Source organism: Anopheles bellator, chromosome 1, assembly GCF_943735745.2.
Source record: "Anopheles bellator chromosome 1, idAnoBellAS_SP24_06.2, whole genome shotgun sequence".
Classification (NCBI taxonomy): Eukaryota; Metazoa; Arthropoda; class Insecta; order Diptera; family Culicidae; genus Anopheles; species Anopheles bellator.
In genome coordinates, this window is record NC_071285.1 from 53,032,094 (window position 1) to 53,058,944 (window position 26,851).

The 26,851-nt window shown below is 53.7% G+C and overlaps 1 protein-coding gene across 1 annotated transcript; it reads left to right on the plus strand.

The window, feature by feature from the left end:
• Positions 1 to 765: 765 nt before the first annotated feature.
• Positions 766 to 2,611, plus strand: LOC131215841 (esterase B1-like). Its single transcript, XM_058210237.1, has 2 exons — positions 766 to 837; positions 890 to 2,611. The coding sequence occupies exons 1-2, from the start codon at positions 766 to 768 to the stop codon at positions 2,609 to 2,611; spliced, it is 1,794 nt and encodes a 597-aa protein (XP_058066220.1).
• The last annotated feature ends 24,240 nt before the right edge of the window (positions 2,612 to 26,851 follow it).

Sequence of the window (26,851 nt, forward strand, 5' to 3'; positions counted from 1 at the left end):
CCCTTTGGCCCCCGACGACACCCGACTTTTATGTTGGCTTGCAAAAACCCCTTTATGATACCCCTTTGCGAATATGCCGAACCGCCTTTGACATGCGCCAAAGTAACGGGTTTCGCATCCTTTATGTCCCCGAGTGCCATAATCCTTTGCTTGCTTGCTTGCCAGATTTGCACGGGTACCGCTTTGCCAGAGGCCCAAGGCGCTCACCCGTTTTTGCAGCTAACGGGTTTTCGTTTGTCTTTTTTTATTGAATCCTTTCTCCGGGTTTTTTTGCAATACGGGCCGAAAGGATGCGCTTATGACGGGGCATCCTTTTGGCCGCGGTTAAGCCGCCTCTCCCATTCACAGAGCATTCGCTACCCTGGAGTGTCCGTAGGATTTTTCGCAAAAAAGGGGTTCCATAAATCAATCAAAGCCTCATCATTTCGGTGGTTTGCGAAAAGTTGCTGGCCCGGCGATAGTGTCCACCGTCGGAGTCGGCGATGTCGGAGGTTAGCGTGGCATTTGCATACCTGTGTCGAGTTTCGGGGCTCGATCGTTGGACAATGTTGATAATGCGATGAGTTGGGGGCAGGTTTTTGGGCAGCACGCTCAGTTTTGAATCACTTATCGGGGCCAACCAGTGTCAGGTCGGTGTGTTGCGGTCCCGGAGTGTTGCATTCGAGGCCCCCCGACGGGGACGGGTTAGTTATTGCTTGACCATCGACCAGCGTGGATCGCAACCAACCGAAGGCCGGGTCAGTATCTGAAGGACGATCGAGCAAGATGGTTATGCGCAGTGCACCGCTGATGGGCTGGAAGAACGTCAGCACCGGATCGGACGCGGAGAAACACATGGTAAAAGCGTGCACTTTGACCCACCAATGCGTACTCAAGACCCTTTTTGTAGCCCATCACCAGGATATGCGTGCCGGTGCGGCAGGGCTCGATCTACGGAGTGCGCGATCGGCTCCCGAACGGGCAGAACTATTACTACTTCAAGGGCGTACCGTACGCGAAGCCTCCGGTCGGGTTGCTGCGCTTCAAGTCGCCGGTGCCGCTGGAGAAGTACGCCGTGTCGTATCTGGACTGCACGAAGGAGCGCAGCAACTGTATGGGGCTGGACGTGCTGTCCAAGGAGATCAGCGGCTCGGAGGACGGGCTGTTTCTCAACATCTACACACCGAAGCTGGGCAAATCGGACGATCCATCGCCGGTCCCGGTGATGGTGTTTATCCACGGTGGCGGCTTGATCGGTGGCCACGGTGACAGTTCGCTCTATTTGCCCAACTATCTGGTGCAGCAGGGCGTACTCGTGGTGACTCTGAACTATCGGCTGGGCGTGCTGGGCTTCCTGTGCCTGCCCGATGCCGGTGTGGAAGGAAATGCCGGCCTCAAAGACCAACGGATGGCGCTGCAGTGGGTCAGCGAGAATATTGCCCAGTTCGGAGGTGATCCGCACAACGTGACGCTGTTCGGGGCCAGCTCCGGTGCGATCGCCGTCAACTTTCATTGCTTGTCCGGCGAATCGAAGCGATACTTTCACAAAGCGATCCTCCAGAGTGGCTCGATCTACACGGAGTTCTCGTTCCAGGACCAGCCGGAGCAGAAGGCCCGGGAGTTGGCCCGTCTGCTCGGCCACAGTCCGCAGACGGATGCGGAGGTGTACGAGGTCCTGCGGAATGCCCCGGCCAAGAAGCTGTTCGAGTTGCAACCGCTGGTGCTGACGGAGCGCGAAAAGAAGGTTGAGAAGCTGTTCCAGATCCCGTTCCTGCCGGTGATCGAGCGGCTGGATTCGCGGGATGCCATCGTCACGCGACATCCGTCGGAGATTCTGGGTGAACCGGATGCGATCGGGATCCCGATCATTCTCGGGTACAATGAGCGCGATGGGATGATGGTGTTGATTGATGCGATCAAAACGCTCGCCTCGTATAACGCTGAACCGGAGCGCTTTATACCGCGCACGGTGGCGATCGATTACTTCTCGCAGGACGCACGCGCCCTCGGTGAGGAGATCCGGGAGTTCTACTTCGGCCCGAAGAGTGTCAGCCGTGATACGCTCGTCCAGCTGACGGATGTGTTCACGGACAAGTACCTCCTGGCGTACCGGATGACGGTGGAGCTGTGGGCTCGGTACCAGCGCAAGACCAAGTTCTTCGGCTACCGGTTCGCGTTCGATGGGCTGCTCAACAAGGGCAAAGCCATCATGTCGCTGCGCACGATGAAGGGCGCGGCCCACATCGACGAGGTGTACTACCTGTTCAGCTCGCCCCTGCTCCGGACTGAGGTGCCCGAGACGGACAAGTCGTACGAACTGCGCAACACGATGGTCGCCCTGTGGACCAACTTTGCCAAGTACAGTGATCCGACGCCGGCCGCGTGCCCGGACGCGGCCAAGCTGCCGTTCCGCTGGGAGCCGCAGCAGAACGTGCCGGAGGACGCGGAGCACGTACCGCTGATGTGCCTCAACATCACCAACGACACGATCCGGATGGCCGAGATGCCCGAGAAGCGGCGGATGGACTTCTGGACCGAGATCTACCAGCGCTACAATGGGCGCGTCTCGGACGTTAAGATACCGGCGATCGGCAGCTCGGCCGAGGGCACCGACCAGAACAACAACTTCTAACCTCTGCTAGGCAGGATTCGGGACGGACACAAGCAAATCAATAAAAAAAAAAGCGTACGGAGACAATGCGGGTCCACAGGATCTTCTCCCTTTTTCGCCTTTCAGCCAGCGCACAGAAGAATGCAGCTTCTGAATGGGCCGACGGCGGAATGAATGAATTGTGAAGCATTAATAGCATTACAAAGCGTTTCGAAAAGTGCTTCAATGACAGTCTGAGCCCGAAGGAAAGCGGAATGAATAGAGTCCGCCTTTGTGTGCGTGCCTTGTCCTGCGACGGCCCTGCGAGGATCGATCGGCACGGATCGATTGGACCGATTAGTTTTCACACTTGAGAACACTCCTCAAGTCTCAGGGTGACCCGCGCGCCAGAGCCAATTGAGGACACGCGTAAAACCGTAAGGACCCTCAGCCAATATCGACCAATTTGGGACGCATTTGCGATGGGCATTGTGTCCATTTTGGGTAGGGGCGCATTCTAGGGGGAGATAGAAAAATGCGTGTCATTTGTGCCGGGAGACGAAAGGATCGCACGGATTGCCTACGATGCGATGCTACCGACGACGTTGGTTACGGAGGTTCGCAGCAGCAAATCTCGGGACACACCTTTCCAGCTCACCATTCAACGGCATCTACAACGAAAGGGAAAAAAATGGGAAGACAATGAGCCAACCGATCGATGCAATCGAACTCCTTTCACGTGGGATCACCGTCATTTTGCCGTATCTTCCCGGCCATTGTGCCGCATCCTTTTCGGGTGCGTGAAAGATTTATTTCTCACCCTCACCAGCAGCCCTAACCATCTGACACGCAGCATCTTCGGGAAGAATTATTCACAATTATGCCACTTCTGCTGACCGGGACAACAGCACCTTTGCGACTTTGTTTGGATTGGACCGCTTTTCTATTCGATCTGTCGATTCGTGTGCCTCCCCCGGGGAGAGTCCTTATGTTTGCGAGGGACATAAAATGAACGCCGAATCGGGACGAATCGGGTGTAACGCGTTTGTTAGCGGTGGCGTGTAGAACACGAGTGGTCTTGTATCAAAAGGGCGCAGTTCAAGGCACGTTACGACGAACGCTGCTAGTCATTGTGCGCCTTACCGCCCGGTCTAAGTAGGCTCACAAAAGAACACTTTGACAGTGAGCGAGATCTGGTCTGCCATTTTGTTAAGTGATTATTAATCTCGTAGAAATAGCCAAATGTTCCGCCCTCCATTGAACGCCAGGAGCAGATGTCCGTTGCGAAGTTTTCTGGTAGGTCTTCGAGTTCTGATATTTCACAGATCGTTACAAGAAAATGGTCCTAATTTTCCAGCTCCGTTCTAACCACGGACTCCACTTGCCGCATCACTTCAGTCCCGGCCGGATCCCGGGCCATCCGTGACAAGATGTGGTTTGTGCAATGGATTCTCACGCGCGCATACTAGTCGCCCAATTTGCTGCCTCCTGGGAGGGAGTCCCACTTCAGAACCGTGTCAGTCCCCGTGGGCCAAACCCCCCGGGCACGTAAGTGTTCCTCGAACGTGTTTCAACTCATTACGGATCGGATCGGCCACATGTGCCGTGTGGCTTGCCTGCAGCCGACGATGATGGGTGACGGGTTTTAGCTGACGCATGAAGGCGCATATGGTTTTAACGCTCACACACGGAGCCGATCGGTTCGGTCCACTTTCCGGGATGGTGACGATCGGCGACCGAGGGAAGCGACTGACAGCAAACCGTCGGGAAACAAACAAACTTAGTGTGTCGGCCACATGTGTGGGTCCCAAGATGTCACGGCCTTGAAGGAGCACAAATAGTGCGCGGGTTCTTTTTTCTCCAAATGGTTGGTCCCGCCCGTCCCCGGATGGGTTGCGGACGTAAATAATCGCTCCCCGGCCTATTTCGGAACCGCAGCTTTTCAGGGCGTTGGACGGGCAAATGGCGTGTCGGCGCCGGCCGGCGACTTGCGACAGATTGCGGGTTCCGGGTGCGCGCTCGTTTTTTCAGCTGCAGTCCGCTAGTTTTTTTTATGGGCCGCGCATTCCAAGGCTCCACTAATCCCGGCTTAATCTTTATGTTTATGTTGCGGGACGGGATTTTTGGGCGTTCGGCACTTGCGCGTTCGGTGCATCCTGCGGCACCGCTAAACTTGTTTCGTCCCGAAATCTGACCCGAATCCTGCCGGCCCTTGCCGCGGGATCCTTTGCGGGAATGCGGATCCGACGCATTCCGACGTCGGCCAGCACATAAAGAGATAATCCTTTTAACGACGTGTTCGGCTACCGTAGAGCTGCAGAAGGGGTTAGCGGATCGGATTTACTGGTTGCCGGTGGCCGGATCCCGGTGCATTCGGCCGTGTCCGTCCCAGGAGTCCGAGCATATTTCGTTTAATTTTAATGAGATTTGAACAGGAGGCAATAAAAGTGACACCGGTGGTGGGTGCAGTATGTGTGGCGGTGCCTCCGGGTACATGATCGCCCCAGAAAGGATTAACCGAAAAGCCAAGGAGTCATTATAATAGGATTAACCCGTTCATCCCGTTCCGAACGGGGCGAGCCGCCGGTTCGGTTCCATAAACCTGTTTCGTCCGTGCGGTACGGCCCCCAGGACGGCCCAGGACGGCCCAGGACGTTTTGTGGGGTGCCTACGACGTTTATGGTCGCCGGCCGAATGTCAATAATTAGATTCGCATTCGTCTCGCTCCGAGCCACCGTTCGGTTCGGTTGCCCGGGCAACCCTTTCACCGGAGGTCCTGTGCCACACGGAACCTGTGGCGATGCGGACAAACGATTGCGGCGGCGTGCGGCTTCCACGGCAATCGGCCAGAGTTTTGAACCTACTGGACGCGCCAACCGCACACACGACACCACCCGGGCTTGACCCGGGAGACACAATTTATTGCTCTAAACGGTGCTAATCCTGTTAACCCTTTTCTTTTCTAATTTAAATATCTGCCAACGGGAGCTAATCCGGTTTCTGCCGCCGACGACGGCCGCAGCCACGGCACCGGTTTTACGGCCCACAGCCGCACGAGGATGCTCCTCCGGCTCCGGTGTAAAGTTTGTAAACTCTTTCGCTCGCAGCACCCGAAAGGGTTAACGCTGCTTGCTGCGACCACAATAAAGGAAGGCTCCTGAGGTGCCCAAGTGGTCGGTCCGTCTTCGGACTTTGACCGTCGTCGTCGTCGTCGGCAATCAAACTATCAGCCAGCGATCAGTACGACATTTGGCTACCGGTTTCGGGTCCTGTGGCTGGCTGGTTGGCGGTGGTCAATCCTTTCGAACCTGTTTCCGAATGATCGGACGCCGCTGCGTCGGTTCGGGGATATTGTCCTTCGGTTGTGGGAAAGGATTGACCGCTGGACGAGCCATAAAACTGCTTCGTGCGTTGCTTAAAAGTTGCCCATTTAATGACAATGACGTTACGTTTAAATAAGAGCCTTTTTTAGCCTCTCTGGATCGTGAAGTTTGGCCAAAAATCCGTAACCATTATAAAAGCCAGTTTCTACATTTTTATCACACCTTTATAGTGCATCGAGATAAAACATAAAGAAGAAATCACCAATACAAGTTGGCGTAATTTGGAAGCCAAAAAATTCAGAATCATCATTCATTTTTGGCTTCAATTCCAATTGATGTGAATTTGTCAAACCTAACGCTCATTTATGGAATGTATGGAGTTGGAGTTTTACACAAATTTATAGTTAATCTATTCTTCTGTTCTTTTGATTCCTTCCAAACCATCCTCTCCCAGGACGCACCGAGCTTCCCGAGAAGGTGGTTTGCCTCAACATCAACCTCACCACTGACTCCGACAAGCACGCACACCATCGCACGGCAACGTGTGCCGGAAAGTCACAATGGTGGCCATAAATTTGCAAATGAATTCATTAAGCCCTTTTCTTTGCCGAAACACCTTCCACTGCGTCCGTCGGGTGGCGGTGCCGCTCGTCGTCACCTTTAACCCAACCCGGGCCGTCGTAAAACCGAAAGGATATCCCAAGGATATCCCGCCGGGGTTGGTGTGTCTCCGTAGGCGCTCGGCCCAATCCGTTGGCGAGATTCGCAAACATTGGCCACCGAGCGACCGGTTTATTGAGGGAGAGCACCGTAACTCGTAAAATTGATTACCGGTCTCTTCCCTTTTAGTCGGGCCCACAGGAAGGGTCTGCGTAGGCATCGGGTGCATGCAAATTTTTTCCACCACATCCACTCAAACCCCCGGCACACTCGGTTGCCCCTTTCGGTTGTCCCTCACAGCTTTTTGCACCTTTTGCGAAAGGGCCCGGCGTACCATTAAATCATAAAGCTTCAAGCCCGGGCGACCATGGGAATGTGCGTGAATCCTTTGAATCCCGTGCCGTATCCTTTCGGCCCACCTCGGCATGGTTTGCGAAAGCTCGAGAAAGAGAGAGAGAGCGAAGCCACTAAATGGCCCGCCATAAATTCGCCACTCTTTCCCGGCTGCCTTTCCTTTAACCCGGGGACAACCCGGGAGGTAGCCGAGGTGTCGCAGATCTTCCGGGTATCCCTGGAAAGGATTCTCTCTCCTCGTTGCTTTATGGCGAATATTATGATTGGCAAGGATTAGAGAGACGGCTCGGATCGTGCGGTCTCTCTGTTGCCGTTGCCACAGCGAAGGGCTTTTAAGGACTTTTATGGCACAACTTTTATGGGCACACCCAGCACACTGGAACCCCTTATTGCAGGAAAAGGATAAGACAGAAGGATTGCCGGTCTGGCAAAGGGCTGGTTGAGCTTGGGAAGCGGAACGTTTGGCGGAATGGAGCGAGAAGGAAAGGAAGCGTTGCCGAAAGGGATGGCAACACGGGCACGGTCTCGCTCTCGTGTCTGGTGGAATTTCGCCTAGGTCCTGACTCGCTTGCTGTCGTCAGATGGTTCGCAAATGAATGCGAATTTGCCAGCGCCGAGTACGGAGATTCGCAACATCGTTCGCCAATCGGTTCGACAGAAAATGCGTTATAAAATTTATGGGACGTGCGTTTTGGGAGCCTCTTCTTTCCAACCAACGGGTTTCCGTTAGGTTGGCGAACGCATCTAACGGTGATCGGCGACGGGGTGATGGTTTGCGAATGTTCGTTTTTCGGCTAATGTTTGCCGCAAAAGTTTGCAAAAAAGAAGGCATTCAAGGCAACACGAAGTGCCAGAAGGATGTACCGTTGCAGGCGGCCCGAGTGCTGGCATTAATTTCAAGGTGCTCCGGGGTCAAGTATTTGCAAATATTTGGCCAGCACCGTTACGGTATTTTCGCATCGCCTGCCCAGGTAGAGCTGTGGAACCGGCACAGTTTTGAGGGGCAGAGATTTGGAAGAATAGAACGTGATAAGTAGTTCCTTTTTTAGCAGAAAAGGCATCCCTTTGGTTGACGTTCAAAGGATCGCCACCAAATGAAGATAACTCATCACTTTGTTACGGTTTTTGACACTCATTTGGTCCGCAAAGTGCGTGTCCTGTCCCACCAACAGCCGCTCGAGTGCGATGTCTTCATCGACCGGGACGGTGGCGATGTCGAGACGTATCCGAAACCCGGCCAATCCAGGAATCCCCACGCGTCCACAAATTGGAAACGCAAACAACCGGTGACAGGGCCTGAAATTAGTTCGCATAACTGTGCAATAACTTTCACAAATTCACCCCGAGCGAACGGGTATCCGAGCGGTCGAACGTTAATGACTTCGCCAACGCCCGGGACGACAGCGCCAGGATGTGGCGCGGGTCCGTACCAAGAAATCCGCGCCAACGAAATTATTAATTTCTGCCATAAATAGCAATCAAAATATAGTTATAAATTACTCGCCGTGCCCAGCATCCCGGCCGGTGCCAGGCGGGAGTCGCTGTCGGTTCCGAGCCGCCCGGGACGCTGGGCTGAAGATGAGTCCGAGCAGGCCAACATGTGGAGAGCCCTTTATTCCGTGCGCGTTCGCCAAAAATGGCGTTTCACTGCGCTCGATCGAGCCCTCGGGTATGCAGCTGGGGCTTCGGAGCCCAACGCAAGTCCTCGGGCGTTCACCGGCGGCGGCGGGCGTTCTTTATTTTCTGGCCCAACCCCCCCGCCCGACCGTTTGGGGCAATGATTTATGGCTGCACTTGGCGGCATTTGAACCCGGCTGCGGGATGCATTCGATTCCCGCGTTCCCTGCCCGTGGTGCCCGTTCGTGATTAACGCTGCAAGGAGTTTCGCTCGGAACCTTCGATCCTCGGGGAACGCAACACCTGAAACAATGACGAATGACGTGCAACGTCAGCAGATCGATTGCTGCGTCCTGCGCCGGTCAGGGTGAGAACGGAATAATTAAACTTTAGTTGAATTTTAATTTCGCTCCAACAGCAGCAGACTGGCAGCTGTGGCCGTAGTTGGACACTACAAAGTAGTCGGTCGAATTGGCGGCGTCGAATGATCTTCTCGCCGGTCGCCAAAAGCTGTGTCCATTCGTTCGGCCACCGGATCTCTACTGCCGGGCAAAGGGGTTTCACGGGAAGGCTCCGAGAGCCGCCAAGGTTGACGGTGTATCTCATATCGGGGTGGCCTTCGATCCTAGATGAGGCTTTTCTCCGACAACAGTGGAACACAACTCCGGCGATAATCGCTTTCGATCGGGAACCCATCGACAACATCAGGTTTTTCGGACCCGGAACCGTGTAAACTGCACTGGAACTTAAACTCAAGGCCCTTTCTCTCGGCTGTTGCTAGTTGTGCCGAAGGAAACAAGGCACAACACTTCCCGGGGTGACCCTCAAACACTGGCAGGCCCATTACGAGTTCTGGGTGTCGTAAAGTTCCCAGTGCCCCGGCCACTCGATTGCTCTGCCCGGCCCGTCGGTCTCTCTCTCTCGTCCTGGCCGCCAGAAAATGGCTTCTACAAACGCTCGGCAGAATCGTCACGATAAAAAGCGCATCGTAAAATTATCATTTCTGGCTAAACACAACAAAAACGTGCCATTACCGTCGAGAAGAGAGCGAGCGTTCTGCGGGGAACCTTACGGGTTTCAGTAAAAGGACTCCTGCCGCGCTTTGGCCCGACCGAGCGATTTGCATTCGTCTGGCCTGGGTTTGGTTTGATGCTTCCTTCCTTCACGTCATCGGCTTCACCGGGAGATGACTCCCCGCGAGGCTGCCGTGTTTTCTACCCCCGGGGGCTCACTGGAATACTCCCCGAGGCTGGTTCCGCGTGAAGAGCTGACTCCTGCCCGCCGAGCTGGCCAGGGATGGCTTTGTTGAGGTAGATTGAGTGGTTTCCTGTTCGATTGTTTCCGATTGTGACTCCGGCTCGGGCACAAACAGTCCGACTCGGTCGGCTTCAGGGAATTTCGCCACCAGACCGGAACGAATCAGGCTCCGGTCCCGGCCGGAGGAAACCCGTTGTGCTGTGTGCTCTTTGGCGCTGGCGACACTCCTACAGAAGCTGCCCCGCCGGGTACAGAGTTCGGTTCCGTTGCGGTCTCGGTGGTGCTGTCATCGGAACGGCGTGACAAGTTGTGTTTCGGAAGACCACATGACAACCGCAGCTACTCTGGTGTTGGTCTCCTATTTTTTTTTGTGGGCCCACTTCGTGTGTGAGCTGTTTGGTGTGGTACATCACGCCCGTACTTCAATTCTCCATGGATTCCATGGTGTCACGTCCCGGACGTCTTCTCGCTGAGCTTCGAGGCAATTGGAGGGGGTTTTGAAGCCCACACTGAAAGGAAGTAAAATGTCAGTTATGAAATGCTTCAATCATTAAACATACCCGATCCGTTACATAAAATCCGTTCCCTGCGAAGCGATGAGGACACACAATTCCCGGTTTCACCTCGGAGTTTCGGACCGAATCGAGATTGAGAGTTTCCCAGAAATAAAGTGCGCCGCAAACGAACGATAAAACATGACGGTCGACGTATCACGCAATAAAGTGGCACTCTTTGATTGAGTCAACAGCACAACCGGCTGGGGATACCGAGAGAGAGAGGATACAGACTGAGTGAAACCGTGTCACCGTGACGACGGGTCGGTCGATGATAAACCCGGCGATCGTGGCATTTCGCCCATTAACGCACACCCCGCAATGGCGTTAGGTCACCCGAGAAGCAATTTTGAGGGCGAAAAGAAAGCATCCACGAAACAGATTGAAGCTCCCAGGGTGCTGCCGATAAATTCGTCAATCTGTCGCCGACGGTGGTTCCGTCCCGGGGTGACGGATTTCTACAGCTGTTGCTGCCGCGGTCGCTTCACTTCACGCACGATCGGCGGAACAAACTCGTGGCGAGGCGAGCATCCATCACAAGTCACCACCGGGGATTTTTTTTCCGTCGGGTCGGGAACCACTCAGACCCACTCGCAAGAAAGCATAACCCAATCCCGTCGCGGTCGCGGGCGCTAATCCCCGTGGCCCGACTCATCACGCAACTATTTCACACCTCGTCACGCTGTCATGCGCCGTGTGAAATGCGAGTGCGATTGTCGTCGAACAACAACCGGGGGACGGGGAGTTGGGCCAGACCCGGGGTCACGCGTAGACATCCGCTCACCACGCGCCACGGACGCGCGAAATTATCAAAACAAACGCGCCGGTCGACGTCGAGACAAACAAATCGTGATAGCAAAACAAAATTCGTGAAATATTTCGACGGGCGGGCGCCGTAAAATGGGATGAAAAATGGGGTAGCCACCCATCGGCGCTCGTAAGCGGAAGGAAAACTCAATAAAGGGGCCGCGGAACCAATAAAGGACCGACACATTCGGCTGGCTGGTGCATTGTGCCGCTCTGTCTGTTGAGAGGAAAATCGCTTTCCCGACCCGACCCGGCCCGGGACATCGACAGCGGCTGGCTGGGTGGGGCGGGCCACCGAGTGTCCCTAATGAACTCTGGTGAGCTAATTGAGAAAAGTGTAAAAATAACGTTCACGACGCGGACCCTTACGTTCTAAGCGTCTCGTTAGCTGTCAAATTATCGCCAGCCGGGACGACCGGGAAATGGGACACCTCTGGGGCTGCTTCTTTTTCGCGGCAGACCCGGCATGTTCGAATGTTCCAAAACGATGTCCACCCCGTACTCGGACCCGATCGAGGCAAAAGCTGCGCCTAATGAGCGCAGGCGGCGCGACCGTCGATCTGTAACCGATCCGGGGCCCCGAGCAAATGGCCCGCGGTGGCGTAGACCCCGGTCCCGGGCGCGATCGGGCGTGCAGCCGTGAAGCAGTGGGAAATTAATTCATTTTGGAACCCGGCCAGCGGCCCCGTAGTAGTCGGGTGCGCCGCACGACCACGTTATGCAAGATTATTTTGTCGTCTTGCTGTCTGGTGCAGCACACGCTCAACAGACACGATCTGGCTGGCGATCGGCGCTCATCTAAATCTGCCGGCCAATAATTAACCATATGCCCATGGGCCGGCCCTTAATGCCATAGGTTAGTTGTGCGTTTTTTTCCGCCGCGACTCGATTTAAAATACTCCGAGTCTAGTCTAGGGCACCACACCGGGCCGAATACCGGGCCACATTCTTGAGCGGTGGAGGCCGCAGGACGAATTCATCATCCGACCGGCCGCCGTCTCGCCGTGGCACGACTCGGGCAGCATAAATAATTTTCAAAGTGGATCACTCGCGAAAAACGGGAGCGTACCGATCGCGAGATTGATTTGTTGATCCCCACCGTGTTGGCCCGATGGCAAATGGCGCAACACGGCTCTTCCGGTGGGGTTACCCTTTGACATTTATGGCCAGTTATTTCGGTATCTCTAGCGGCTCAGTGCGAGCTGGCCTTTTTGGGGTGCATCGGAAATCAAACATGACACACGGAGCGGGGCCATTTCTGCAAAGATCGTAAAATTTTATGTTATTTATTATTTGTTTTGCACAAACATTGGTCCATGGAATTGATTGCGACATATCGACCCATGTGCTGCGTTATCTACATTTTTGCTTGAAATTTGTCATGCGTCAAACTCAACCGGGCCGGAGGGGACGCCGGACGTAGTTCGATTCGCCCAGCCCTGCGGCGAACGGGCTGTCGAAAGCGCGCACACTAATTAACATTCAATAATTAACCGAACATGGCTCATAAAAAACGGGAGGGACCTCAGGGATGAGTGTCTGTCCAGTGTGTGTCACGCATGGCCCCACTAAACTTGCCGAACATTGCAGCTCCCCCTGAGGGATCGCCGAAACGCCGGGCGATCGAAGCGATCGTTGCGAAGTTCGTGCCGAAGTGCCTTCGAGGATGAGATTCGCGCGAACGACCGGAAAGCCCACCGGGAAGCCACAAGGCGACCAGGGCGACTCCCGACGGGCTCGTGGGGAAGATTTATCTGCGAAATAAAATATCGATTAATCAACCCGACCCGGGCTGGGTATTTGCGTATTTCTTTTTTCAGCCCCAAAACGGTCAGTGAATTATTTCGGTCACCATCAGCGATAGACGACCACCATCGCCGAATGGCTTTCGGAAGGCGAACGCCAAAGCTGTTCCATAAAAACGGTGGACGAGAATTTGACGGCTCATCGAACCGCTGGGAGCCGGTAGCCAAACCACGGCCGATGCCGCCAGCGCAAACATCTTTTGCACATAATCATGCAAAGTGTGCCATAAATTATTTTCGCAGTTATGACGCAGCTCCGGATGCAGTTTGTTTTGCAGGCCACCCGGCTGGCCTCATTGGCCAGCTCACCATCCGGTGGAATGTGCGGGCCAAAACTGCAGACTGCAGGCCGAAGTTAGGCAAACCAACAACACGCTCCGGGCTGCGTTGAAGGCCTCACGGATGTTCCGGTAATTCGAAAAATGTGTGTTCCATTCTTAACTCATTACGGATTTTTGTTTTTAACGACGACGTGCACACATGTTCCGGGATTACAGTCCCCCGTTTTAGCAGACATCCCGGGCCGCTCAGGTTGCACATTTCCTGATCACATTTGTCGTTTCCCACGCGCCCAGCGAAAATCGGCATTAGTGTCCAGTGCGCCCTGGCCGATGATTTATCTTCCGATGGAAATGAGGCCAAATGTGTGCGCAAGCAAAACATCAAACCGATCGGCCGGTTGAATGTGAGTAAACAGCCGCAGCCGGCCCGAAGTTGCCAGCAGGATCAGGCCAAACGGCAGCAGGAAAAATAATGGGCCCAACCAGCATTCGTTTCACTTCCAAATTGATGGATTTTTCGGAGGTTCCCCACCGGCGCCCGTTTCGACCTAACCATCTGTGGCCGTGTCGTCGCCGTCGGTGGGGCGAGTCTTTCCCCACGGCACTTAGCATGACCGCACACCCCTTACCGAGGTCCTCAGCATAGCATAATTAATTTACCGAATTATCGGTTATCATAAAACACAACCGACCCGGGGCGCAAGATCGATCGGGTGGATCGATCGCGGGACAATGATTCCGTTTGCTGCTAAATTGAAAAATTAATAAAAACGATCTTACCGATCGCTAACCTTCTTCGGCCGGGTAGGATAACGTAAACCCTGTGCCCCTGAAGCACATTCAACCTCTCGGGTTTCGGGAGGTGGAACAGTTCTTAATTAAAAGTCTCTCTCTCCAACTCGAGATCGAGGATATGATCGAACGATCGTTATTAATTTATCGACCGGCCCACGGCGGTCAGCCTTCTGGGCTTGCCGAAAAATTGCATTCCGTGGCTACGAAAATCACGAATGCACACTCTCGGCGAGAACCGCGAAAATCGATTTGGGTCATCTCGTTCGGGCGCACGCTCTGCTCGCTCCGCGCTATTGATGAATCATTTCGCGGATGCTTTAATTAAAATTTATTCACGCCACGCAGCCGATCGAACCCTGGACCCTTTGCAATTGCGTCGCGGCACTCGGGCGGCTTCTAAGAAGCAAGTGCCTGGCGCTTGTCACCGCTTGGCCAGCTGGCCAGCGTTGATTGAAGTCACACTTAACGGCACGCACAGAGACCCCGAGAGTGCAATCAGATTTGGGTTCTTTCGTGGTCCGCATGGTCCTGCCTAAAGGCCCCGGCACGGTGGCGTGCAGTAATGTGCGCTTCACGTTTATTGCTTTATCACGAGATGAAGCGATTCCCGGCGCCCGGCAGCCAGCAAAACCGGGCCGGCGCAAGAGAAGCCGGCTGCGTAAGCAAAAACCTGTCCCACCGGCGGCCTCGGATATCAATCTGTCATCACGAACCGGCCCGAACGGTGGTGGTTCCCCTTAATGGAACCATTTTTCATAGCCAGCTCCGTACGGCACCCACGATCCGATCGCCTGTCGATCGTCACGTGGGGATCATTACCTAGCGTCCGGTTTCTGGGAAAATCGATCTTGTAGACCGCGGCCAACCAAGCATTTCTTCGAGGTGGCAGGTGGCTGGCTGCACGGCGCACGGCCAGTTATGTTAATTTAAACGTCAGCTCGCAGCGCCGCAATTAACCGCTCGCGGATTGATATAATCGGGTTACGGCGGTCCGGGCTCGACACTAACTGGCGGAATTTGCGTTCACACGGATCGGCCGGATCGTTTCTACAAGGCGACAACATGACCCGCGTATGTTAATGTCTGCCTCATTCGATGCAACTCCTTTCGATGGACTTCCGATGATGATGTTAATAAGCGAATGCGACTGATTTGCAATTCTCGTCTAATAACGAGTGTGTTTCTGGGATGGAAAGCCTCCTCCTAATCGCCCGGGGACCAAAATAGACGGAACGGCGTTTAGCGTCGCTCGGTGACACATCAAACACATCGGGCTATAAATACCTCAACCTGGCCAACGCTGGCGCGAAACGAAAACAAACCGGCCCCGGATTCCCGATCGCATCCACTGCAACCCACTCCGTCAATCAGCGGTCTAAGTCGGCGCCCGGCAGGCAGCCGGCCCCCTAAAAAAAACGGATCACCAAAATACTTATATTCGCTTTTATTTATTGCATCACCTGTAACGATCCGTGCCGGCCGCCAGAGACGAGATCCGCTCATCAACGCGCTCGGCCAGACACGTTCCGATCTGGTTCGGTTGGAGGTTCGAACAACAGGACGGCGGTCCCGACGGCGGCCAGACAGAGATCCGACCCGGCTCGGCCCGAGTCCGAGACACTCGAACTCGGAGCTAATTTATGAAACCATTTCGTCAAATTTAGATTTTATCGACTATTTATAGGCCCCCGGCGCGAAGGTGGTGCGGGCGCGCGCACACGTTTCATGTTGGCCGCCCGCGAACGCACGCGCCACGCACCAGGACCGGACTGGGCCGGACCGGGCCGGGCCTGGTGCGTGCCGCGGAGCGTGGAGCCAATATTTAAATAAACCATCGGTTCGATCCGCGCCCCGACACGGCCGTGCTGGCGGTCCAAAAATGCGGTCGCCACGGTTGGGTCGGGCCGGATCCAGGACCGGGCCGCCCCATTCCCGTGCCCGTTGATGTCATTTTGTTTTGGGGTAGCCGCAAACGTGCCGCAAAATTTATCGCTTTTAAACGATATGTTTGAAATCCGATCCTCGGGGCCGAGCTCGGTGGCGACGGCACGGCGCAAGGTTGCAAGGAAGGTTGGCCCGTTCCGTAGATGGTTCGGCCGGGCGGAACCGTCCGACTGGTCCACGATCTGTTAACCGTTTTGGCAGCTCGTTTTTTGGTGGTGCAAACCGCTGCACGCGGGTGCAGTTGACACATCGGGAAGCTTGTCCCCGTGGTGCACCTTTCACAGAAAACGCACGTTTATTGCACTAAAAGGAAAAACTCTACATTACTATTCATAGTATGTGCCATCAGTAGCTCTACATGTCTGCTGTTTCTGTGAAATTTGGCTTAGGCCACGTCCGTACGGAAGTAAACCGTACTTCAAGCCATGTTACCGTCGGTAGCTTTGTGTATTAACCTTTGGAGCAGGTTTTAGTAGCTAATAGTGGATCAAACCATCAATCCTACTAAATGCAGAGCATTTTTTATAGTGATTTTGCCTTACTGGTGTGCTACATCAGGCGTAACGTAATGATTTTGATATTAACGATTAATGCCAAACTGCTGCGACGCTGTCAAAACGTTTACGGCTCGCGCGAGGCGTAAACGCCGAGCGTAATTATTTTTTTCATACGCTTTGCTTACAAACAGAGGATAGTTTAAGTTATTATTTGCTGGTATAGCAACAAAATTGGAAAAACAGAAAAAAATATTTAGAAATCAATTAATTTCTCTTCGATTTCTATTTTCTCGGACCAAAAACACGAACGTAAACACGTTTGACATTTTGTTTTTATATTTTTGCTGCCACACGAAGCGTAAACGTTTTGACATTACAAATTAATTTTACGCTAGTTTTCACGCTTCGTGTGGCCGCCTAGTTATAATAGATGTTGATGTTTCTCGTGGGCCATGGACCAAGGACCGAGATCTACACTTGAAATTCCCTACGCCTATGGTTAAGCGATGTTCCTGTCGGCTTTTGTTTAGTTCATGTGGAGCTCATTTTCTAATCTTCTGGATCGTCCCATGGCCACCAAACGCAGATAGAAGGTTTATTGAGTCACATTTTTGTGATCCTTGAATGGTGGCCGCGTTTGGGTGTCATTTTCGTCCCAAAAAATTTCCATTTTGTGATTTTTAAACCACTCAAAACACTGCGATCTTTCAAGATCACACGATCGAACGAACACCCAAAGCTTCCATAAGCATTCGCTACGATTCTGCAACAGTTTTCTTAAAGCTTGTTTGATTTTAGGTTGGAATCCTTTGCCTGATGATGAGGGAATGATGAGGGTTAAATTGACCTGCTTTCGCTGGTAGATAAGTTTCTTTTGGTTTTTTATATTAAAACTCTCGTTTTGAACTACTCAGGGATGGCGATCGCTTCGAACCGCGATCGGTTTGATCGTCATTTCTTTCTCACGTCACTTTAAATTCATAGTTCTACATTCTTCCATTTCAACAACACAAAACTTAATGACCAAACCCCGATTTGCATCGCGTGTGTTATGCATTTATTTTACTGCCTTGTTTATGTTCGACCCACTCCGAACGGTCACAGTGCGCCGCAGCATTCCGCAGTGGCCAGCCGAATGATCTAACACACCCCGGGCACGTTTTATAGCGCGACTTTTCTTTCCGCTTATAATTTAATAACCCCCTACTTAGGATGCAGCGGCCGGGTATCCACACACGCGGTCGGGACCGTGAGTCACCGGACGATGGAACACGTGGTTCGCGTCATGTTCCGCGCGAGTTTAAGGTCCAGGGCCGACCCCTTTTATGGCACGTTGCACGGATGAAATTAGCAGCAGCGCCGCGACCGCATTAGCATACCGACGACGCCCCACCCGGTGCGCCCGGTGTCCGGCCGATCCATCACCTGCTTCCGAGAACAAGCCTCACTACCCCAATAATCAGCGGCCGACATATTTCACCGGAGATCACGCTCCCTTCGAGCGGAATTTTATTCGTCATCCGACCGGTGGCGAACGAAAGTGAACCACAATCACCCTCCTTGCCGGTTCACGGTGTGGGAGAGGACCTCATAACAAACAAAAAAATGGCGCACGGCAACGGCCGGCTTCGGGACGCTCTGATCTAATTTTGGGCCACGATGACGACGACGACGACGGGAGGCAACAAATTAACTCTGGCCCGCCGACCGGAACGGATCGCTTGAGGTGGTCTGGCCCCGGGCGTTGGTGCTGGAATCCGGTGATGGCCACACGACTCAGTGAGGTGGGTGGGCGTCAAGAGTTGTCCAGAATTAGAACACGGACGCCGGACGCCCCCACACGTGCCACGCGGCAAGGTCGTGCGTAATTTTAGAACCACGCGAACCGTCGCCCCCCCGGGAGGGTGGCCGCACACGACGCCGACGTGATTGAGGCGGAAGGGAGAGGGAGAGAGAGAGAGAAAAAGGGACCGAGGGGAACACGATTTAAGTGGCGCGAATTTCTGCGCTTCCGCGAACCGTGCCGTGCCAAAAATACCCTTCCGGTGGGCGCCAATCGCCAGCTGTGGGAGGACGATCATGTGGCCAACATTAGAAGATCCCCACGGAGGAGTGGATGAAAGAAGGGGGAAAGTACGGAGCACCTGATCACGCACGGAACGCACTTTCTGCGGCCGGCGCTACGCGTCTCTGGGAAGACCTGTCAGCGACGTGCTGGGCGTACGGAATGTTTCAAACTTTGGGGCTGTTTATTTGAATTGAAAATTTTCCCCAAAGTTCTGCGCCTCGGGACTCGGGACATTCCAAGCATCCCCGCCGTGAGCAGCCGTCGTGATCGCCTACACGCTTCAAGTGCGCACACGTGCCCCACAACAACTCGCCAAACGGGCGGCATTCCGACGCCGTGTTTCGGACCCCCGGAACGCGGCCAAAAGGGCCCCGGGAAACCTTTCCCGAAACGACCCGGTCCGTCACTCAGCAGCTGATCGCGCAGACGGCGACGATTGTCGTCAGTTTGCGCGCGTGCATCCGTGTCTTGACGGGATCGTCTCGTGACAGTTTTCGAGAGGCCCCCGCTGCGTCCGTCAAGATGTTTACGGTGGCTCCGTTTCGGTCCGCGATCTTGAAGTGGGTCTATGACGCGCATACGCCAGTGGCTGTGATCCTTTGGGGGGGGTTTGCGTTAGGAGGGCGCGCGATACGCGGCCAGCGGGGGGCGATGCTAAATATGGTGCTGCTCAGCGGGACGGTCGTGCGTCGTGCGTATGGCGGTGATTCGCACGCCACCAGCGTCATCCGGATGACGCTCGACGAAATTCCTCGTCGAATGGAAAACAATTTGTGCCGGGCCAAAACATATATTTACTCTTCCGTTCCGTTCCGACCGCAGATCTCTCGGAGGAATCTGCGTTTCGGGGTTCCAATGTGAGTCGGTTCTTTTGCGGCCCCATTCATTCTAATTCATTTTAATTAATCCACCTCAACAAACTTTAATGAATTTCAATCGTCCAACATCGTCAACGTTGTTGAAAGAGGAAGAGAAACATCTCGAAATAGCTAAACAAAATATTTATTTATCTATTTTTTTTAGTTTTAGGCGACAAGGGAAAGTTGGTTAAGTGGCCATTACAAGTGATCTGCTGACTATCTTCGCATAATGATCACTAAATGTAAGCCCAGAATCTAACACAGCGTCTAAGTCACGACTCGCATCAACCCTAGGGATAGTTGAGAGTTATCAACTGCTAAAAACAATTTAAGGTTATCAGCATGAAGTAGATAACAGTCTGTGAGTAGGAATGTATTGATATCATCAAGAAAAATAATAAACAACAATGGACCGAGATTGCTACCCTGTAGATCAGCAAACGATCAGCCAACATCAGGCCATCAGATCATTGATTTTTACACGACCTTCTCACAGAGTAAAGGAAGGACTCAAACTAATTGGAATAATGAAATAATCAAATTAATTTATTTATTTCAAAACAGTTGAATATGCTAAACGCATTCGATACCTCACTGGAACCGCGTCAAAAAGTAACAATTCAATAACCATTTTTTGTGGAATACATATATTTTAAAAATTAAGATTCATATTTTCGAAAGTGAGACTGCACCGGAATCGACCACAGCGAACCAATAAATCAGCCTTTCATGCGCCAGACAGTGCAGCGTGCCTTAACCCGGTTCATAATGATTGATTGCTTAACCTCAATTCGCACGGAACGGACCACAATCGGGTCGCGATGACATCATCATCATCGTGCGCCGCAAGTGCACTTCACCACATAACGTAGCAAAAGCGATGCATTTTGAGGCCGACCAAAGGGGGAAGGGAAAAAAAAACGGAGCACCAATTCCTGACGGCCCTCACCTGTGACCACTTAGTCAATCCGGGTGCTCCAATCAGATCCTGATTGTGGTTCAATTTTTCTTGCAAATTGCATGCCCGAAACCTCAACAATCGCGCGCCCAAATGTGTCATTTATTCCGCGGCCAGGGACCCGGAAAAAGGTGCTACGGATTGCCGTCGGGGGGATTTTTGTGCGTCGCCATCCCCGGGCCGTGCCGCCGTGCCCCAATGAAAGGCCCCGAAATCAACATTCATCTTCAAGTGCCCCATCATGCCACGTTGGCCGCGCGTGTCAGCCGGTCGGTTCGGCACTCCAATTTGGCTCGCATAATTTACTCGCGCGCTCCGAACGGCCAATAAAAATAATGTGCAACGGGCAGGCAGGCAGTTGGTGCGAGGATCACCCGTGGATCGATGGCAAATATTGTGAGCCAGGGTTTGGTGGTGGCAGCGGCACGTTCCTGGTCTGCGCGGTGCCCAAGAAACGAATTAAAGGTATTTATTTCGATTTATTATTTATCTTCGACACCGCAACGGCCTGCAGGCCACGTTACTTCCTTCCAAACGCAATGCACTCGTGCGCGGCATGCGGTCTGCGCGATGTGTTCGCGTCTTCGCCGGACGTTCGACACGTCCATAAGACACCAGGCAGGCAGGATGGTGCAGGATCGTCTGCCGCGAGTGTGAAAGTCACGCAAACACCGTACTCCATCTCGGACCACTCTCAGTTCTCACACGCTCAGGTTTTCAGGCGCGTTTCGTCTGGCACGCAACAGATCCGCGATCGCTTCTGAAGAAGGCAGTGCACCTTTCGGCCAACGGCAACGGCAGCCTCGCAGTCAATCTGGCACGAAATCTACCCGTACTCACCTTCCGGTGCAGACAGGATCCGTCGGCTGACCATCGCCAGCAGCACGGGGTCTAGGTTTAGACCCCGGCACCGTTGGGATCGCTGGGACCGAACGAAAATCCATCCCAGCCCGTGGAATCTTCCGCACACAATCTGAACCCCTGAAGCGTTGGCACCGTCCTGGTACGCTGCGGCGGCACACTGGTCAAGGAGTGGTCAAGTAGGGCTCACGACATTTGGGAATATTGACCATAGGCTCTCAAGAAAAACTATGATCACTCTTAGGCCCAAAATGTCCCTTCAATACTTAAAGGGATCCTCCAAACGATATTATTGGGATCTTCACCAAGTTACGGTCCGATCAACACTAGCTCTATAAATCCCAATTTGACCCCACGGCACGCTGTGCCTATCCCGGTGTGCTCCAAACCGGGCGGGATGGGCCCCGGGCTGTGAGCTAGAGCACGCCCGCTCCCGGTCTACCGGCGGGCACCGGATTAATATTTTAACACGAAACCTGCGAAATCGATTTTCTCATTTTATCTGTTTACACTGTAATTACGGTGTACGGGGTGTCCGCAGCCCCCAGGGACCCCACCGAAACGTCCTCGTCCTCGGGCCAGGTCCTGTCAGGGTGCGCAATATGGAAGCGAAACACGTAGCTTCTGAGTCGAGCCCACCCCATTCCCCTTCCAAAGTGGCCTTCAAAAAATCACAACCATCGGCCATCGTGGGAAGCTCCTCGAGGGCCGGCCGCCCGATCGTGCATCCTTCGGGGATGCAATTTTCGGCACTCGGCGATTAGTGCATTAGCCTGTGCCGGGTAACGGGATTCGAGGATGTTGCGCCTGCCGGCTACCATATAATTAGACGATCCGAAGCCCCGTGGATTGAGGGATCATTTGGTGGCGATCGTAGCACTCCTCCGGGCACGGCTACCGAGAACGAGATGCTGACTGACCATTACGTGGAACTGCAAAAAAAAATCCCGGCCCAACCGCCATTTTGATGCCCGGTCCCGGAGTCGACCTCCGGTCAACACACCCGCCCGAAACATCGAACGGTGGTGTAAATGTCACGCTAAAAATAGTGATCCTGTCGGTGAAGCCGAATCCTAATTCGACGTGTTTAACATCACCGGCGTACGGGCGCGACATAAAATGTCGTCCCGTCGCGCAAATCCGCGGCCCCTCGTGGCCACAATTCTGGAGCAGCGATTCTTGGCACGGTTTCCCGGGTCGTGCGGCGGAAAATTAAGTGACCAGACACCTACCCGCCCGGTCGCTTCCGTCGCGGTGCGGGGCGTGCAACCTGAGAACCGGGCGCCCGGGGAAGACCTCGCAGACCGCGCCGGCCGTCGTCATATAGTCCGCCGACGACGGTGGCAAGATGATGGTGAAATTATGCAATCACTTAGCATTTAGCAGATGGATTAATTACGGCATTAATTAGCGGCACTACGCTTCTTGCGACGGGGCTTGCGCTGAAAGCCGCCCGGCCAACACCGCGCCTGGAACCGCCCGTCCGTCGGTCAGTCAGTCCGGGGCCGGCCCGGCTACCACCGGTCGACCGGCAATTGGAGTCAATTTCGCCCGGGCGTGATTGGCTCTCACGATCTTGTCGGCCGCTGCCGCCACCGCCGCGGCCGCGCTTTGCATGACACACGGCCGTGGCCCAGTACCACGGGGCCCTGGTCCCGTGTCGAAACGTTCGTTCGTAAAATTAACCGCCCGAGCCGACGGGGCCCGCCACCGTCCCGGGTAGTTTCGAGAAGAATTTCAAATTTCCATCGTCCACTGCCAGCTGCGCGCGGACCGCGGCTTGGACTTCCCACGACATCCGAGCGCCAGCGACTTGCGCCGTGAGTCTTTGATCTAATTACTCTTGGCGGGTCTTGAACTACCGGGCGGCGCGCGCACACACGGCCACCGGGTCTATCACCCGATGGACCCGGCGCGCTAATCCATTCGTAACGGTCCACGAAACGGGTGCTGTCGGGAGTTCTGGTTTTCCCGCTCTTTCGCCGGAGCGCGATAATGATAGTACGTGGTGCTGGCGGTGGTTTCTATTTTCTGGTCTTTCCCTTTTGGGGCTTCCGACGCCAGCAGTGACGAGCGTGTGAAAGATGGCGAGGCGCCGCTCACGGAAGTACGCCCCGGGAGATGACGGGAGCCCGATCGTTCATGTCGAGCGATGCTAATGCCCGACAGACGGAGTCAGGCATTCCGAGACCTGTGATCGATCACCGACTGGCAATGGAATTATGGAACAAAGTACGGGGTTTGGTAACAGGGCTAATTTAATGCCTTTGGACTTTGTATTTAACTTACCTATCGGATCATCTAAAGATTACTTCGTCAAACTTCTTTCTGGAAATTGTGAAAATTTTGTAAAGCCTTTGACAATTACGAAATGGGAAAAATATAAATTTCCGTTCAAAGTGGTGAGTCTTCAACTCAAACTGTACAAAATTTGAAAAGCTCACTGGTTATGTTAGTAAGCAGAATAGCCGTATGGCATCATCGGCCCATTTTTCTTCGAGATTGAAGAAGGAGTCGCCGTAACCATCGATGGCGTAGTTTACCCAGAAATGTTGGCTGATTGGTTCTTCGGCGAAATTGAAGCTGAAAACTTGGACGACATTTGGTTTCAACTAGACGGCGCTACATGCCATACAGCGAAAGCCACAATCGATATTTTGAGCCCCATCTCCATCACAATTTAAAATCAGTCGATAAGAAAGTTAATGCGACTGATTCAAGACGGTAGACAGATTCGATAAGGGTGTTTCCAAGAACTGCTTAACTGCGCGGTGTGTTGTACACGTCATTTTCCGGCATTCGGCCTCGCGAACCATTTCTTACGGTTCCCTTAACAATCTGGGGTCCCACCAGAATTGAGTCGATCTGACTTTCTTATCCACCGTCGCAATTTTGATAAGCTTTTATAGGTCAGATGTTGTCATCTTTCTTCCGTTTTCTCAATATTTATTTTAATTGAGCAATGTTCAATCCTTTTCGACCATTCCCATAAGGTTTCACCAATCCAGCTTATGTTAGTTTTAAGCCCCATATTTTCTTGCATCACTTTCGGGACTCAATATTGTTTGTTTTGCATAGAACAAACGATAAACTAAGCTACGGCTTAACCAACCACTCGGGAGCCTCTGCAATCTGCTCATGTTTCCCGTGCTCCGCGAGGTCCTATAATGCAACTGGGTCCAGAATGTGTATGCAGTGAATGGCCGACGGAACCGGACATCCATTAGCTGAAGTTGGTAAACAAAACATCCCGTCGCCGACCGGAATCGAAAGAGCTGGCGACGCAGAACTGTCGCGAGCGCAAAACGGCATAAACATCCGGCCCGTGGACCACCAACGCCGAGAGTGCCCCGTCAGCCAAAAGTGCCGAGGCCAAACGCGGCCCAAAGATGGGACTTGGGCATTTCGCAACCGCTTGCCGGTCTGACATCTGACATCGAAGATGTGGTATGATGCTGGGGCCTCAGCGTCATTTGGGAGGTGGCAAATTCACGCCACACCCGGACCCGGGCGTATAACGGGAACTCGTTCCCCGTCATAATTGGTCATAATTCGTCGAAGAGTCATCGAAGCAGCTGCCCCGCAGCGGACCACGATTCGAAGGTGCCCGAAGGTCGTTATGCTGCCGGTTGGTTGGATTTGATTTTTTGTTTTCTACGTTTGTGACCCTTTCCCAAAAGCCCTCCGCCCAAAACAACGAAAAGAAGAGGAGAAGAATTTCCTCCGGGATTTTGTTCATGAGATCATTATCCGATAAGTGCGCTGCGCAGATTGCGAGTTCGTGTCCGTTTCGTTGTCCGCGAGCCCAAAAAACACATCACATTAACAAACCGGGACCGGCGTTCCCGGGTTCCCGAAAACTTTCGGCCCCAGCCCGAGAGTCCCGATCGTGCCTCTCGGTCGACGGTGCAGCGACCACTTCCGGAGGCTGTCGAAAGGATCACGATTTTCTCCTCATTCAATTACTGCTGCCCGGGAAAGGGGCCCGAACCCGAAAACCCATTCCCGAAGGTGGTGGTGGACCTTTCGATCGTTTGTCTTCCGCACGACACGAACGCACGTCCGTGGCCCTTATCTTATCGAAGGGACCCTCTCGCTCCCTCGGGGAAAACATCGAAAATTCCCTGATTTACGCCCCGTTCCTGTCCGGCCGGGGCCTCTCGATCGATGCGCGGACGCAGCATAAAAATCGAACGATTCCCGGCAGATCGGTATCTAATCGAGTGGCAGGCGGAATCCACATCCTTCCACGACGGATCGCTGACAACGCCCGCTCTCGGTGGCCCTCGGGGGCAAGCATTCCGGGCAGGATTTAAATTATTTATGTCCGAGCTTGTCGTACATGGCGGGCCGGCGGGCGGGCTGCGAGCGCGCGCCCTCGGTGACATTTTTATCGCTCGCGGTGGAATAAATTTTCCCGCTGCCGCGTGGTTGGCCGGGGGCCGAATCGAATAATTCTAATGAAGTTATCAAATCCCAAAGCCAGCCAGATTTCAGTTTGGGCCGCTGCCTTCGAAGCCTCGGAGAGGGTTGAACCTGCTTAAGAACCGATCGTTGCGGTCCGTTTACGTATTCAACGATCGTTAGGCAGCGCATCGTGCGACCGCCTTCGCCTATTAAAGGATGGCCCGCCCGATCCTTTGCGGCCCGATTTCTATCGCAGGTTTATGGTAATTTTATCGCCGACCTTTTTCCGAGGGGCTTAGCATAGCCCGGCGGCCTCGGGGGCCTCTAGAAGAAAATAGACGAATAGTTAGGGACGCGACTCGACGTGGAGTTGTGGATTGAGTTACTCACGTCGAAATGCTAATCGTGGAGCCGCGTTGAATGTTGCATGGCGTTGCGCATGGTAAATGTATTTCCTATGACTTTAAGGGCAACTTGCGACTCTGCGAGGTTATCACGTTAGTGTTACACTGCGTGGTAAGATCACTACTCGAAACTGTTCCATCGATCGCGATCAACGCCCGTTAATTTTCCCATCATCCACTGCACCAGTAGCTGCTTCCCGTAGCGCACGCTTCCGGCTCCGCTCTAATTGATCCAATTTCTTTTGATCAGTAAAATGGGAAATTATTTTAAATCTCGCGCAAATGTCTAACCACTTCCGCGCTAGCTAGCTCCCCCACGCACGTTCTCCAACAATCGGCAAATTGAGATGCGGCTGCGGCATATCCCGGCCCTTGGCGCAGCAGTTGGCAGTTTGCGGCCCATTAAACGCCGGCTCATCGAACGAAAAGCCCTGACACAAACTTCCTGTTTTTCACTCGCCCGTAAATCGCGACCCGCCGATCTGGAGGTGCTCTTTGCACGATCGTGATCACCGCCGTCCGTGCCTGGTGGCGGCAGCATCCACGGCGTACCCGTTCGTCAATTAATGTCGGGCAATTAAATGTGCCCCAACGCCGAAGATCATGACGCCAGCCGCTGAATGGCAGGCGCACTCGGGACTATTTCGGGCTGCGAAAGGGCGAACGTCTCCGTGACTTCCGCCGTCAGTCCGTTCGGTGTCGGGTGTGGGCCGCTTCAACAGCTGATCGCAATGGACGGTGGAGAATCGGTCGAGGCGATCGTTTCGGTGGAGGTGCGTTTGATTTTATCGCTTTCGCGTGGACGCCATTTTCGGGACGCCCGTAAACGT